Genomic DNA, 15,749 nt, shown 5'->3' on the forward strand with positions numbered 1-15,749 from the left:
TTCAATTTATTAAACATTTCTTTCAATGCGCGCATGCGTAAAGCTTACATTACGCATAGTCGAAATTAGAAAATTGCAACCAGAAAACTATTTATTGTGTATTCATGATATTTATAACGACGAGGAATTTTATTTAAATCACATCAAAGATGGAGTACATCGAGATGAAATACTACATTTAGTAAGGAATTATAAGCCGAATAAAATAAAAACATCTGCCCTGAAAATAAGGATAGTGCTGACAGATCAACTTCCAGTTCATTGCGCGTGAAATTGCGCGTTCATTCAGCGTGAAATTGATAAACATATTTCGGAATGATTAGAGAATCAAAGGATGTGCCTTTATCCATTTTTTGCAGCAATTCCACTTTTTGCTTGATGGACATCGAAACATGCTTTTGCTTTGTAGATCCTTTGGCAGCTCCAGAATTGGAAATTCTTTTTGACATAATCGAAAGTTCAAGCTTATTTTTATAAAATTGCTCTAACAGTCTGCAAAAAATAATAAGCCGTATCCAATTAGAAGATTAAGGAACAACGCAATCTGCAACATTAACTGAAATAGATAATTAGATAATTTTAGCTTAGCTTATACCCTCTGTTATACATTAAACGCGCATGCGTAAACATGTTATGCGCATGCATAAAGATATTATGTGCTTGCATAAACGCATATGCATGCATTTACGCATGCGCAGAAAGTTTGTAGCTTTGAGGTCCAGATTATAGATCATTCCGGATTAAAGATTTTTGACTTTATTAAATTTATAAATAGCACTGTTCCAATATAGCTATTTTGACACAAAATCAGACTTTTTCTGATATGACTTGGTAATTTTTTTCCATATTTCGATTCTATGACTCAAATTATGGCAAACTGCCAAGTTTTGTAAAAATCCTACGAGTAGTTTCTAAAAAATTAGCTCTCAAAATTTCAGCACCACAATGTTAATTCAATTTGGTATGTATTTATTAATATCTCTTTTTTTTATTACACTTACTTGATTCCTTCATTCACAGTTCGAAATTTAGGTTCATTCCAAATAAAATTCACCCATTCTTTATGTTTTTTTTTATTCGTATTTTTAAATAATATTTATAAATTTTTGGGAAAAAATTCCGAATTATAACCTATGAAATTTTTACCATCCTCTTAAAGCAGATATATTTCTAAGTATACTTGCAAAAAATTAGAGCTTTTTATTCAAAATTTTCTAAGATATACGTGAGCTTTTATATATTGGCACATTTTGAAATTTGGTGTCTTTGTTGAAAGCTATAATAACATAAAATATGGCTTACCCACTTTGTTAAAATTATTTGAAAATATGAACGATGTGACTTTTTTCCCACTCATGCACAATTTAAAAAGGTAGGAACGATGTCACTTTTTTTCCATTCCTATACAATGAAAGGGAAAGGAAAACAGGTTGTTATATGTTAAGAAATAAGTAAATTATTCTTGGCACAAACTGGGGGAAAAAAAAAAATGCACCAACATAAATTTTTTAATTTCTCCGCAAATTTTGCACTAAATTCTACAAAATTTAATATTTAGGCATAATTTGAATCGTAGAATCGAAATATGGGGAAAAATTGGTATGTTATTTCAGAAAAGGTCTCCTTTTATGTCAGAATACCTATTTAGAACAATGCTATATACAAATCTAATATATACCTTCAGTTGTGCTTTCAAAACACAGTTTGAATTTCGTCAATAGGTCCAGTAGAACGGGAGATACAGAACTGACCCCCCTTTTTTTGCGCAATCTACATCGAATTTCAAAAGGTTCAAAACTCTAACTTGACAAGTGTCATTTAAAATGCTGGCCAAAGAAGCCAGCAATCCCAATTTTAAATTCAGCTATACTTTCTTCACCATCTGAAATGCTTCTTCTATTCTAGACATAAACTTTACTGCTGTGTGATAATACATAATGCTTCTACTTTTGAGTTTACTACCGCCATTACCTACTCCTGGTGCATGCATTGTGTTTCTTCACAACACTGTCTACTATCACCACATTCCCATGCCATACAGTGATATAAGTGTAAAACGTGTAATTTATTCATAATCTCCATTGAGGCTAATTACCTAAAACCTCACAAATACATTATGTTTGCAAATGTATGGCTGCAAGTAACGTGAGTGCATGTTCCACTTCATACTCTTTGGCCTAAAAATTATAGATGATAGTGAAAGAACACATTTTGCACCTTTTATTTTGCTCACATGATTGTGCACACCTCAAGGTTGCCACTCAAACAGGAGAATGAAATTCCCTGACTTTTCCAAATATTCCAGGTGTGTTTCAAGAAAATTCCAAGCTATCTGCTTAGTGCATGTTGGCTGCTGATGGTAAATTAATTATGGTACTACACTTGAAAACACAAAAATTCGGCAATTACATATGACTTTACAGCCCCAAAGCTGTAGCTATAATAACAGCTGTTTTCTTCCCTGAGGATTGAGATTAAAATCTGCCCATCAGAATTTAAAAATGTCTTTTCTGCAACTAAAGGAAGAAAGAAATCTATCTAATGATACTTTAAAATAAATTCAAGTATTTTATATTTATTTAGCAGCATACATAAGTAAAAAACATGTGCACCAAGTTTCGTGATGGTATGTCGTATTACTGCTAGAATTAGTTTCACAAGTATGCCAGAGAAATTCGCCTGAAATTTGAAAGTATTATTAAGTAATAATAAATATATTTAGAAAGAAGAAGTCACATTAGATGATACAAATAACATTAAAATAAAGTTAATTACTTAAGGATCAAAAACTGAATTACAATAATCAATGATATTCTGGTGAATATAGTAGATATATCAAATGGTTATCCTAGATAAAAGATTTTTTCTTTATTTCATTTTACTGCAAAATGACAAATAAGGCATTTAAAAAAGAAGAAAAGGTTTAAAAGATTTTGATTCATATGAGAATGGGGGAAATTTACTTTACGTTCAACATGCACTGCATGTACGCATGTGAATCTCTGGATCTCGAAGTTCTTGAAACTTGCTTTGCCTTTCTAAAAGACAATCTGATTGGCACTGCGAAAATTGTTTTACACCAGCTGTCCCAATGATGGTCACGTGATACACGATTCACCAAGAAAGTGACTGCTCACAATGTTGCCACAAAAATCGCCTTTCTTAAAGCTGGGGATTGCAGTATAAAATTCTCCGACTTCTCCAAATTTTGACCAAAATATTTAAACTGCTTGAATTTTTTTAACACTTTTGGAATTCCCTGACTTTCCTGGCTTTCCAGGTAGCGTGGCAACCGATACTTGAAAGCTTTGCAATGGCTTTCATTGGAAAGATCAATAGCTTACCTTGATAACGAAACGAACAACAAGGGAGCTACATTTCTTTAACTCACAGCTTTACATAATTATGCAGATGGCATGACCTTCTTCATAATCATTTATGGACATAATATTCACCAGCAATGTATAGAATGCAGCACACTCATATTTATATTGTATCATTTTATAATCCCTCAATATAATATTTTATTATCACTCACAGAAGTACTCATATTTTAATATATCATGATCTTGAGAAATTCATAACTTTAATTTAATAATTATTTTATGTTGAATCATTACCTCTGATAACATGTTTTTCAAAATAAAAGCATTACACTCCATCTTTGAAGAAATTAGAAAATAAAGAAATAAAACTTGAATACCCTTAATTATGTAATATAAATGACTTCAAAGAAATTTTTTTAAGAAAATTTAATGTTAGATTAAAAAAAATGGATATGGGTTACAAAGTACTTATTTGACTGAAGGTTATAAGCCCTTAATATTTCTCACAATTTTTAAAAAACATTTGCTTCTGCACTCTATAAAAGGATGGTAGCAAAACTACAACAAAAATATTTAGAAGCACACTTTGTTCACCTATTTGTGTCTACACGAGTAATACTCTCTTTCCAAACAAATAATGTTTTACTACATGTGCCATGCCCTATTTATTTCCAAACAAGTAATGTTTTAATCAATGAATTTGGTAACTAAAAATAAAATGTTCTCAGTTGTTAATAAACTGACAACTATATAAGTAAATAAAGGATAATGCCTAGGAATTCTAGTAAGAAACAATAACACATATTAAATTTGAATTAAATGGCCAGCACTTTTAATCACTCAGAAAGAAAATGTGTTAGACATTATAAATACCATTATACTTACCTTAATCTTTCTTAAACACTTTAGAAAAAGTTCACTGTCCTTTTCATTTAATTCCAAACATGAACATAACATTATGGCAGCTTTTTCATAATTTTTCAACTTTTTTTGATAACTAAAAATTAAAAGAAGAAAGTTATTGTTATTTTAAAAAAAGACCACAAATTTGGATTTTATATGCTAAAATGATGGGCTCTATAAGTTGTTTTTAAAATTAAATATTTAGTTGGCAGCATAAATCCTTATATTAACTGTCTCATAATTAATAATTTCTGTATATAAAATATTTTCCAGGTTTTTTTTTTTTTTTTTTTTTTTTTTTTTTGGTAAACTTTCACAGCGGGAGCCCCCCCCCCCAAAAAAAAACACAATATTTTTTGGAAGTCTTTAAACATTTATGTTTTTAAAGAATTTTTCAAAAATTTCAAAGACAGAAAAACTGCTGAATAACTGAGTGCTTGGAAGGGGCATGTCATCAGCAGATTAACAGAGTTATGGTGGTACCTAACACTTTTTAATAATATTCAATATATAAATTTACACTTAATATATTTAAATATTATTTCTCAGTTTTAGACAATTCAATTTAAATGCAGTTAAAGTAAAGTAGCAGACGATAACACGTTGAAGGTAAAAATTACTCTTACAAATATTTTTTTTAAAGGGAAGATAAAAAGAAATTTTTAAAAAAGTTAAAAATTTGAATAATATCATCAATAATTTTAAAAAAATAGCTTTTCATATAGTATTAATAAATATTTATTATGCATCATTGAGGGAAAAAATTTCATATAATTAATTCTCCGTAAAAATTTATTTGAAATTAAAGGTTAAAATAGCTGTGGCAATTCACTGTAACAAAATCTATAAACCACATTTGGTGTTATTATCACAAAAAAAAAAAAAAAAAAAAAAAAAAAAAAAAAAAAAAAGGATGCCAAATTCCAAAATTTTCTAAGAATGTAAATTCGAAATATGTAAATTCATGTATATCTTAGAAAATTTTGAATAAAAAAACTCTAATTTTTTGCAGGTTTGCTTAGAAATACACCTACTTTACAATGATGGTAAAAATTTTATAGGTTATAATTCTAGACTTCCGAAAAATTTAGAAAAATTATTTACTCCAGAAACCTTAGTTTAAAAACTGTCTAAGTGATTCGCATTCTGGTGAGAAAATAGAAATGGGAAATTACAGTAAAAGCTGAAATTATAAACAAGTGGGTAATGTACATAATAACTGCACACATCTTTGAAGAATAATTTTCTTTCTCTTTATGAATTCATTTTTTTTATTCAACACTTTTCCTTTTAATTTTAGAATTTTTGAATTCAATTAAAAATTTTAGTTGTTCTAAAAAAACTAAATGCATTTAGTATGCATAGAAAAAGTATCTAATTTTATTTCTTCAGCAATACAAACCTTCAGAAGAAATATGAAATATATACAGTAAGGAACAGTTACAGAACTGGTGTGGCAGAATTTTTAGAATTTAGTGACACACCAAGCAACAAAATCTAGAAATGGCAAAACATTTAGACTTATAACAGGCATTGGAAGCAGAATTTAGAAAGGCACTAGGTAGCAGAATTTAAGATCCTCAGAAGTTGCATCAGGTGGGAAAATGCCTAGCCACCAGCCCTGTGAATGATGCATTAAGACACATTAGATGGCCTTTTAAATTGTTCTTATTAATTAATAAAAATATATCTTTGTTAATTAATAAAGAAAATTATTTCTATAATGCATGTCCATGTGATCAGATTAGAAGCATTTTTGATATTTTCCATTCTTGTGTCTTGTGAAAAATAGAGAAAATAAAGGGAAGATAAACATGTTAAGAAAGTGACATGTTAAGATTCTAGTATCAGAAGTAAAACATTCAAATATTATGCTTTCACTGTTCTTCTAGACATTCTCCAAAAAGTAAAAAATTCATCGCACGTTTTCTGTAAAATACATGCATTACATGTTAATACCATGGATACATTTTTTCTTTTGTCACATTTTTTTTGGAATCTTCTAGAACATTGAGTCTATAAATCTTGCCTTCAAATCCTTCTTAACTTTCCAAGTTGCAATGTCTAAAACCCCAAAGAAAAATTACCCCTACCAATTCTGTAGCAGCAAAAAGCTAGAAATATTTTTAAAAAAATATCAGAGGGAAAAAGTGTAAAATTAATTTTATAGAGAAAACTGATGCATACTGAGAATTCTTAAAATTCTGAAACAGTTCCATGGGAAAATTACAATGAAAAAATTTTAAAATACATTTTTAATTAGTTACATAGCTATTTTGCTTTTGCTAAGACCTGTTTTTGTAAATTGTGCTTTGCTTTATAGCCGTATACTTTATTTTTCAGATTCAAAATATTGTATAATAAGTAGCCAAAATGGAACTTTATAATATGACAGTGAAAATTAAAAATGTTTTATTTTAATGTTACTTTTTAAATATAATTTGAATATATTACCATTATTTAAATGAAATATATCAATGTTACAATGTTCTAAAAAAAACCATTGAAAAATTTCCAGATGCCTGAATTTAAAATTTCCTATAGAAACTGATCTTAAAATCATCAAAATGTTGATAAATCGCCAAATTTAGAGCCATTTAATAAAAGAATTCCTATCCCCAAAAGCAGAAACTTATTTAAATGCTCTTCATTACAGAAAAATGAAATAATTTTGAAATGTTTCTGTTTCACTTCTTTCACTACAAAGCTCGGAGTATCCCACTACTTATATAAAGAAATAGGAACAACCCATGAACCCATTGAAAAGATAATCATATTTGTCAGTGAATTTCCAAAAATGTGCCTCCAAAATGCTAATTCACACTTAAAATGGCAGCTGTAAAAATAAACAGAAATTTCAGATGATTAAAATTAAAGACCTTCTGCCGATTTAGGCCGAAATTTAGGACTTTTAAGGAGCAAAAATCGTTTTAAAAATAATTAAATACGAAAGCTGGCATCCTTATGCCACACACGCAAGCACTTAAAAAAGTATTTGCGGACCTATCATGACTTTATAATATGACAGCGAAAATGCTCAACAAAGCATATTTTATAATAAAATATTTCAAGAATTCTAAGGTGGTCTTACTGCTGCATCAATTTTAAAAATGTTACTTTATGTCTGAATTTTAGGAGTGCAAAATTCCAAAATATCAGTTGACTGTGTGATGGATATAAAGTTTCAAGAAAAGTGTAAAATGGAGGTGATATCTTTTACTAAAATACTGTTAACTAGCAATAATAGACTGAACAAAATAATAAACTGTTAGTTAACTAAATTAGTAATAAACTAAATTGGAAAGTTAAGGAATAAGTACAATTCGCAGTGCTACCTGAGATGAAGTTAATACAGTACAAAGTCCATAATCCGGATTCGTCGGGACTTCGGCGATGCCGGATTAAGGGTTTTTCCAGATTATAGATCATCAATTTTAAATCTGGTAAGATGGCATGCAGAAATTATACAATTAAAAATATGAAAGCATAATTTTTGAAATAAAGAGCAATTATGATCTAAAGGGTATCAAAATTTAGGAAAAAAAAAAGCTTAATATTTATTTGTTTACTTTATTAAATATTTCTTTCAATGCAAGTTGTTTAAGTTGCTTCGTTTTTTGTGCTAAACGCGCATGCATAAAGCATACAAAAAAAAAAAAAGTTTGTGGCTTTGAGGTCCGGATTATAGATCATTCCAGATAATGGACATCCGGATTACAGACTTTGTAGTGTAGTAAAATTATTTCTTTTTTTTCCAGTTATGCCTATAAAAGGAAACCACAATGTGTAACATTTCACTCCAAACATTAAGATTTCAGGGTTCACTTAAAAAATACACAATACATAAGATGGGAAAATGCTGCCCCCCCCCCCACAATCATGAGAGAACCGAAAATGAAAATGCGATTCATAAGCTGTCATATTTTTCGAAGCTGAAGTAGCATGCAGAGTGATATATTATTATAATGAATAATTGTTTTTTTGGGGGGAGGACTCAGCTAATAGAAATAAAAATTAATTTACACATTAAAAAGGGGAATTTCAAATTTAAAATAAGTATTAACATATAAACTTACTGCATGGCAACTGAAAACAAAAGTTTGCTATATAATTCTTTAACTTTCGTATTCGGATTTAAATTCAAAGCTGCTTCAAAATCAATGGCAGCTCTCTCTTTGTCCCCAATTTCATAATACCTAAAAAGGGAAAAATTGCAAACTTATAAATCTTCCATAATTTGAAATTAAAATTCTTAAAATTTTTATTACAAAAAAGTATCACGATAAAACCAAAATTCTATCAGCACTGGAATCATTAAATAAACTTTCCCAAAACATAATCAAAATCTAATATTTTCACTGAAAAACATGTAAAAGATATTTACATTTAATTTAAATACTACATTAATTAATACAACTAAAAATACTTATACACCTAGATTACTCTTTGTGGATAATACCACGGCAATCCCATCAGATATAAAGCATTATCTTTTTCTTAGTCAAATTGCGCTTTGTAACACTGCCTATGGACTTGCCGGGGAACAGACCAACACCCTTTTCGACCTCTGTCGTTGGAAGTAAATCCACTTTTTATTACAAGTGATGATGCAGTCCAGAATTTTGTCCATTTATACTGATCTGTCATCTGTTTGAGTCAGCTCATGCAGCACCCAGCATTTGAACTTGTATGTTCAGTCTATACTATGCATAGCACCCAGCAAATGAACTTGTACGTTCAGTCTATGCTGCATAGCACAACTACACTCATGTCCAAAATTATCTTTACATACCCAAAAATGATGATATTCAATGAAATATCGAATCAATGTGATCCATATTTGCAGGGAATGTGTGAAAACCAAGCCTAATTAGCATTAGCCCATCAAAAGTAATCAAATGGTTTGTGATATGCAAATCTAGGCGTTACGTCATCCGAGGATGAATCAAGCGCTTTGCGCAAACTGAATATTTGAGTGAATTTCGGCAACATAGCGTTTGATTTCAGCGTGTAGGGATTCAAAGCGGTTTGTTATGGCTTCGAAGTATCATTTGGAAGAATCTGTAAAGTGGCGAATTATCGGCCGTTTAGAAGCAGGGCAGTCAATCATGGAAACAGCCACATGTCTGAATATTTCAAGACAGACAGTCTCTAAGCTATGGAAATAGTTTCAAAATGATGGAAGTGTTGTAAGGAGGCCTGGACAAGGTCGGAAGCAAATGACAACTGCTTCTGTAGATCGGTATCTGGCATTAACTGCCCGTCGTAACAGAAAGGCTACTGCTCGCCAGTTAAGTTCAAAGCTTGCAGCCGCCACTGGAACTGTTGCATCACGGCAAACAATATACAGAAGGCTTAATGAAAAAGGCCTTTATGCCAGAAAGCCAAGGGTATGTGTTTTACTGTCTTCACAGAAAAAGAGGGATCACTTTCATTGGTGTAAAGAACATCAAAATTGGACTGAACATCAATGGTCCCATGTTCTCTTTACTGATGAGTCGCGGTTTAGTTTAACTGGTGATTCTAAACGTGTTTACATCTGGAGGGAGTGAGTCAGGAACACGAAATGATCCCTCGAACATTGTGAAACGTGACCGTTTCGGTAGTGGAGGTGTGATGGTATGGGGTGGAATAATGATCGATGGGCGTACGCCCCTACACGTGTTCAGCAGCCGATCTGTGACAGGCCAGATGTATCGAGATGCGGTCTTAGATCCTTATGTAAGACTTTTCAGGGGTGCATATGAACCTGACTTTTTATTTATGTATGATAATGCCCGTCCACATCGAGCAAACCTCGTTGATGAATTCCTTGAAAGTGAAGACATTAAGCGAATACCTTGGCCACCAAACTCTCCTGACCTTAACCCGATAGAGAACTTATGGGACTACCTTGGAAGAGCAATTGCATGTATACATCCTCCTCCTAGAGATGTAAATGCTCTGAAGACGGCATTGCTGGAAGAGTGGAGATTAATTCCCCAAACTGTGGTTAACAACGTTATTTCCAGCCTTAAAACACGTTGTGATATGTGTGTACAAGTCAGGGGAGATCGTATTCCATATTAAATTTGTAAGACTTAATTCTTTTTCTAAATCATTCCTTTTTTTCTTAACTCGCTTTATCACACTTTATTACCATTTTTATTGTTTCATGCTACAATTTTATATCATATGAGGTGATCTTCAATTTTTTCTTTTGCATTTATGTGTCATCGTGTTATGTAAGATTCCACGAAAATTCGTTAAATTATAAGTCATAGTCTCTGAGAAATCCGTGAATTTATACATGTAATGTAAACATAATTTTGGACATGAGTGTAATAGACTAATGTCTAACTCCTTGGCAAGCTCTCGAGTGGTTGCCTACTGATCCACAAGTTCTTGCAGACAAGTCTCAACATCAGTAGGCTGGCCAGAGCGTTCTGCTCCTTGAATGTTCTAGTCCTTGTTTTTGAACTTTCGATACCAAACCTTCACAGTGTCATATGACACATTACCTAAAGCTGAACACATGATCTGGTGACATTCTGTAGCTGACTTGGAACTGGAAATATTGCCCCAGAACTGGAAATAATTGACGTTCTAATCTGGTAGTGGGATAGTTCCATTTCAGACACCTTGTACTTAATAATAACAGTATTTGCTTACAAATTTCGCAACACAATGTTCTAAAGCAAGTCTCTTTCTTTGAAATGACAAAAATCTTTTGACGAAATATGATTAAATATGCCAATGCTAACTGTTCGCACAAAGGATATTTGCGGTTATGGGAAAATTTCGTAAAAACAAATATATGCACGTAAATTCTTTTAGGTGAGAACTCAAAACCGACTATATAATTATCATAGTATTTTTATTATTCATAAATTTACAATAGAATAGTTAAATATTTATCCCAATACATATATAATTATAACAATAATCAATAAAACATTCAAATAACATTATTTTTACTATATAATCAGTACAATAATTGTTTCTCTTTTCTTTCAGTTACTTACATTTGCACATAGTAACAGATGCCCATGATTTATGTTTCATATTTTTGCACCAGATTTCTCAAATTAAATTTTTTTCTTAATAAGTGTTATAAAAGTTAATTTTTGATTCCAGTATTTAAAAAATGTAATTCAATTCGTCTTTGCACTGTAAATAAATTAGTAATTAGTTCCACTTGGAGATTTTCTAGATCTAACTCGATTTCAATGCTGAAAGTAGTTGAATGCATTTTGAATATTTTACTACGTTTGCCTAAGTTGCTGAATCATCTGTTATAAACAATGATAGGTTTTGTTATTTCTTTGACATATTTGGAATTATTTTCACATTCCAAATTGCTGAATTCTTTCAATAATGGATCATGTTGAACACTATTTTTTAATTCCGATTCAAACCGCAGCTATTTCTTCTAAAATGTTCTGACCTGGTTAAAATCAATTATTATTATTTTTCCCTTGTAAAGAAAGATATATTCAATTGATAAGGTTTTTCTACTATTTTCACTAAAAAAGCATTAATACAACAGGCATTCATCATTACTTAATTCTAGAACTCCACCCCCTTATTCATAATAAATCTGTTTCTCAGCATAACTGGGTGGGGGGATCATTATAAATATTTTCCACAATAAAACTACCTGGCATGATTGAAATAAATAATGCTACTATATTCAACATTTAATTATATCAGAATTTTTTTAACTGCCAATGCCGTGCATATGATAATAAAATTTTCTGTTTTTATCACCACTTGCATAACATGATTCATCGATAATGGAGGGTGCAAATTCTCGATGTATCAAACAATGGATAATAATTAAAAACATTCGGTTTTAACGCTAGCATTACTGCATTTGTCATTTGTCATGTCATTTTGACTGCAACTTAATTAATGGAAAAAAATCTGGTATTTAAATTTTTTTTAAATAAAATATAATTTAGCTTAAAAAATTCATTTTGGTTACAGGGTTAAAATATTTCAGGAAAAATGTTTTTAATACATTTTTTATTTTACAGAATTACATGGCAACAATTTCTGTTTTACGACATAATTCATTAATACAGTCAAATACCAAAAATCCGCCAACCTGAAATCCGCCAACTCCTGAAATCCGCATTACCTCTCAAAATATAAACATTTAGTTTATAGGTTCCGGAAACCGCAACATTCAGTATGAAATATCGAAGAAAAAATACTTACCAAATAAAGATGTCATAATTACCGAATAATAATGAATCATAACGGAAATACCAAATTATTGACATCATGATAAATGTTTTTTTCCCTCTAATCTACATTGAGGTAAAAAAGTAGATGATTCACTCAACTCTTCTTTCAAGTTCACGCTTCACGTTGTTGTATTTTCTGAGCTTTGTTATTTCACGAGATTATTTAGTGCTGCCTGCTTTATTACTGCTTGCAACTGCTTATTTTACTGCTTGCAACGTGGAAAAACGTAAACACGTTGCATTGACGGCGATACAAAAAGTGCAAACTCTGCAAAAGATGGAGGCAGGTTCCACCCCTCGGTTTATAGCAGAATCGTATGGAATTGTGACACGATTGTGTATGATATATGGAAAAATAAAGAAAAGCAGTTGAAATTTTACATTTCACCAGAATTCTAACACCAGAATCTGAAACCGGAAATCTTTGCATGAGGCGAAATCGGCAAACCTCGATGCGGTGTACATATAATAAATCAATTTATATATGTAATAATAATTTAATGCATATAATAAATTATTGCAATAACGTATATAATAATTTAATTAAATGTATCTAATACGCCTTATTTATTTTGCACTTTGAGTCTGAATATTATGATTTATCTTTACTGTCCTGAAATCCGCAAAATCCCAAAATCCGCACAACCTCTGATCCCAAGCTTTGCGGATTTCTGGACTTTTACTGTATTAATGTTTTTCTCTACACAAAATTTTCTGCACAACTGACTGTGCCAGCATAATTCCTTTATACCTTAAATATTTCATTAATTCAAAGAAGTAAATACTAAAAAGTAAAAAAGTCTATAGCAATCCTGGTGTTATAAAAGCTATAAGGTATTTCTTCCGCCTTCTTAGCATGCCTTCATAGTGTAAAGGTGGGCGTGTATTCCAGAGGTTCGTGGTTCAATTCCTGGAGAGAGTGTTGCTCATTTTTCACCTCTCTTGCTTCAAAAATACCTAATATGTCTACAGTGGCACCCGAACTAAAAGGGTGGTGGATGATGTTTCTCCACACCCAGGATTTGGCGATAGGGTCCCCTAATAAACCCCAGTCGCCCTTTAAAAGTGGGAGTACCGTATTTGACGGCATATAAGATGCACCCTTATTTAGATGACCACACACAAGGAAAAAAAGTTTCAATAGCGTGGTTTCTTTTAGTTCTCACGTTTTGTAAAAGCCAAATAAACAATTATTGAATGCAATTACCTTCACATATAAGACGCAGGTAACTTTTTTGAGACCAAATTTAGGAAAAAAAATGCGTCGTATATACGATATTTCTCCCACCTTTTTAGCATACCTTCGTAGTGTAGTGGTCTGCACGCTGGGCACGTATTCTAGAGGTCCGTGGTTTGATGCTCAGCGAGGGCGTTGCTCATTTTTCATCTCTTTTGCTTTGAAAATACTTAATGTCTCTACAAAATGTTTGATAAACCGAAAAACGGCAAATATCACAAAAATTTCCTCACTTAGTCTATTTTTCTCTTTTTCCAAATCATGTTATCCATTTGCAATATACTTCGTTTTTACATACATTAAAAGCCAAAATTTTATGCCAAGTTTATCAGGTTTATTCGCATACACTGAATAAAGCGGCATCTCTTTGTAAGAACAATTATTCGCCAATTATAATATTTCCATCTACTTTGTAAGATAATACACATTTCTCAGAACAACAGATGGATCAGTATGTAGTCTTTGCAGTCTAACTGACTTTAATTCAAAGTGCAAATATTGCATTATTTCCAATAATCTATTAATAGGCATTGTTTCACTAAAGAGGCCATAAACTCAAAACAGAAAGCTTTTTGGCTCATCACAAACATGTAACAGAGCAATAAAATTATCTAGCTCATCAAGTGACGAATTCCAGTTTAGTTTTTTCTTATTTTTGATGTGTTTTGGCTTCAGTGCAGTGCTGTATACGATACAATATTTTTTTTCACTGATAAAAAGTCTCTATGCACTACTTATCTTCACACCATTTAATTACTTTTATCTTAACAAACATAGTTGGCCCACCTGCTTCTTGTACGCATTTTGAAATGGAAGTCTTCCAATTACATTTGATAAAATAATTTCCTTTTTGCACATTGTATAATTACTAGCTATTTCCTTCATCCTTTGATTGATTTTCTTTATTTTCAAAACCCTAATATGACTATGTTTACTTGCTGAACTGTGGCTTACTCCAAGTTTTAGTTACCTTTATGGACCGCAACTATCTCCTTGTCCTTGACTTCATCCTGAACCCCAAAGCTTATGCTTTATTAGCTTTCTTGCTTTATTAGAATTTTATTTTTGGAACAAATGTAATTCAAAAATCATGAAGGAATGTCTGCCTCGACACCAGATGGTGAAATGTAATGGTAATTTTCTTTTGAATGAACAAAACCATCATTTGATGAATCGGATTTGCTTGTTATAGTTGGAACAATCCAGTTTTATAATCAAATGAAACAGAATAAATTCCTGAATTAGAGTTTTCTTGAGAATTAATTTATGAACCAGAACTGTCAACAGATAATGCCTGTAAACAAAGTCGTCTGATAATATTTTCTTTTAGCAGTTCTACACTACATGATAAATAGAAGGGGGAAAAAAAATAAAGAATAAAAAAAGCTGTCAGACAATACAGAGTTAAAAAGCTGTCAGAATTTTGAATAATTTCAGCCAAAATAAAGATCTGACACAGAAAAAGGCAATAAACTTACTAATACACTTAGACAAGAAATCCTTTTGGGACAATACCACTTTGGGAGAAGGGAACCTCACTTCTATTCCTACCAGCTGTTGAATACATTTGGCATCTAAATAAAAAGACAGCCCAAACAAATCGCATCAAGATGCTGCTACACCAATCCAAATTGGCCTTTTATTAACACTGAAGAAGAACAGTCAAAACGACTGCTAACTGTAATTCTAGGTTATGTAAATAATAAATCAAAATAAATAAAAAAATAATAGTGATTTGAAACAACCCAAAAATTATTTTGTCATCTTGTTATAGAGAGAGGGTGTTTATGTATTCAATTGCAAAGTATTTAAATACAATCTCTAACAGCAATAAATAAAATAATAAACCAAAACTTACAGCTTAAAAATAAATAATATTCGCCAGCCATTTTCCAAGACATGGACTCAATGCAGAACTATCTGTAGAACACATTGTGAAAATTATTTAGCAGGAGATAAATGGAAAAACATTTTGACCCTTGGTGAAGAATGGGTTTAGCTGAGTGACTGCACAAAAAAAAAAAAAAAAAAAAAAATGAAGTGTTTCACATT

At 31.2% G+C, this 15,749-nt stretch overlaps 1 protein-coding gene across 8 annotated transcripts in view; it reads right to left on the bottom strand.

Moving 5' to 3' along the window:
- The window catches only part of LOC118193430 (uncharacterized), a 123,925-nt gene that overhangs the window by 26,877 nt on the left and 81,299 nt on the right, over positions 1 to 15,749 (bottom strand). For all 8 annotated transcript variants that reach the window (XM_035364523.2, XM_035364518.2, XM_035364516.2 and 5 more), the window contains 2 exons: positions 8,306 to 8,425; positions 4,212 to 4,323 (listed from right to left, as the gene is read on the bottom strand). In XM_035364523.2, coding sequence (XP_035220414.2) covers positions 4,212 to 4,323; positions 8,306 to 8,425 — 232 coding nt within the window. The remainder of the gene's footprint in view (positions 1 to 4,211; positions 4,324 to 8,305; positions 8,426 to 15,749) is intronic.

The sequence above is a fragment of the Stegodyphus dumicola genome, chromosome 10, assembly GCF_044657685.1.
Source record: "Stegodyphus dumicola isolate Sdum_Otavi_A_Nest chromosome 10, ASM4465768v1".
Taxonomy (NCBI): Eukaryota; Metazoa; Arthropoda; class Arachnida; order Araneae; family Eresidae; genus Stegodyphus; species Stegodyphus dumicola.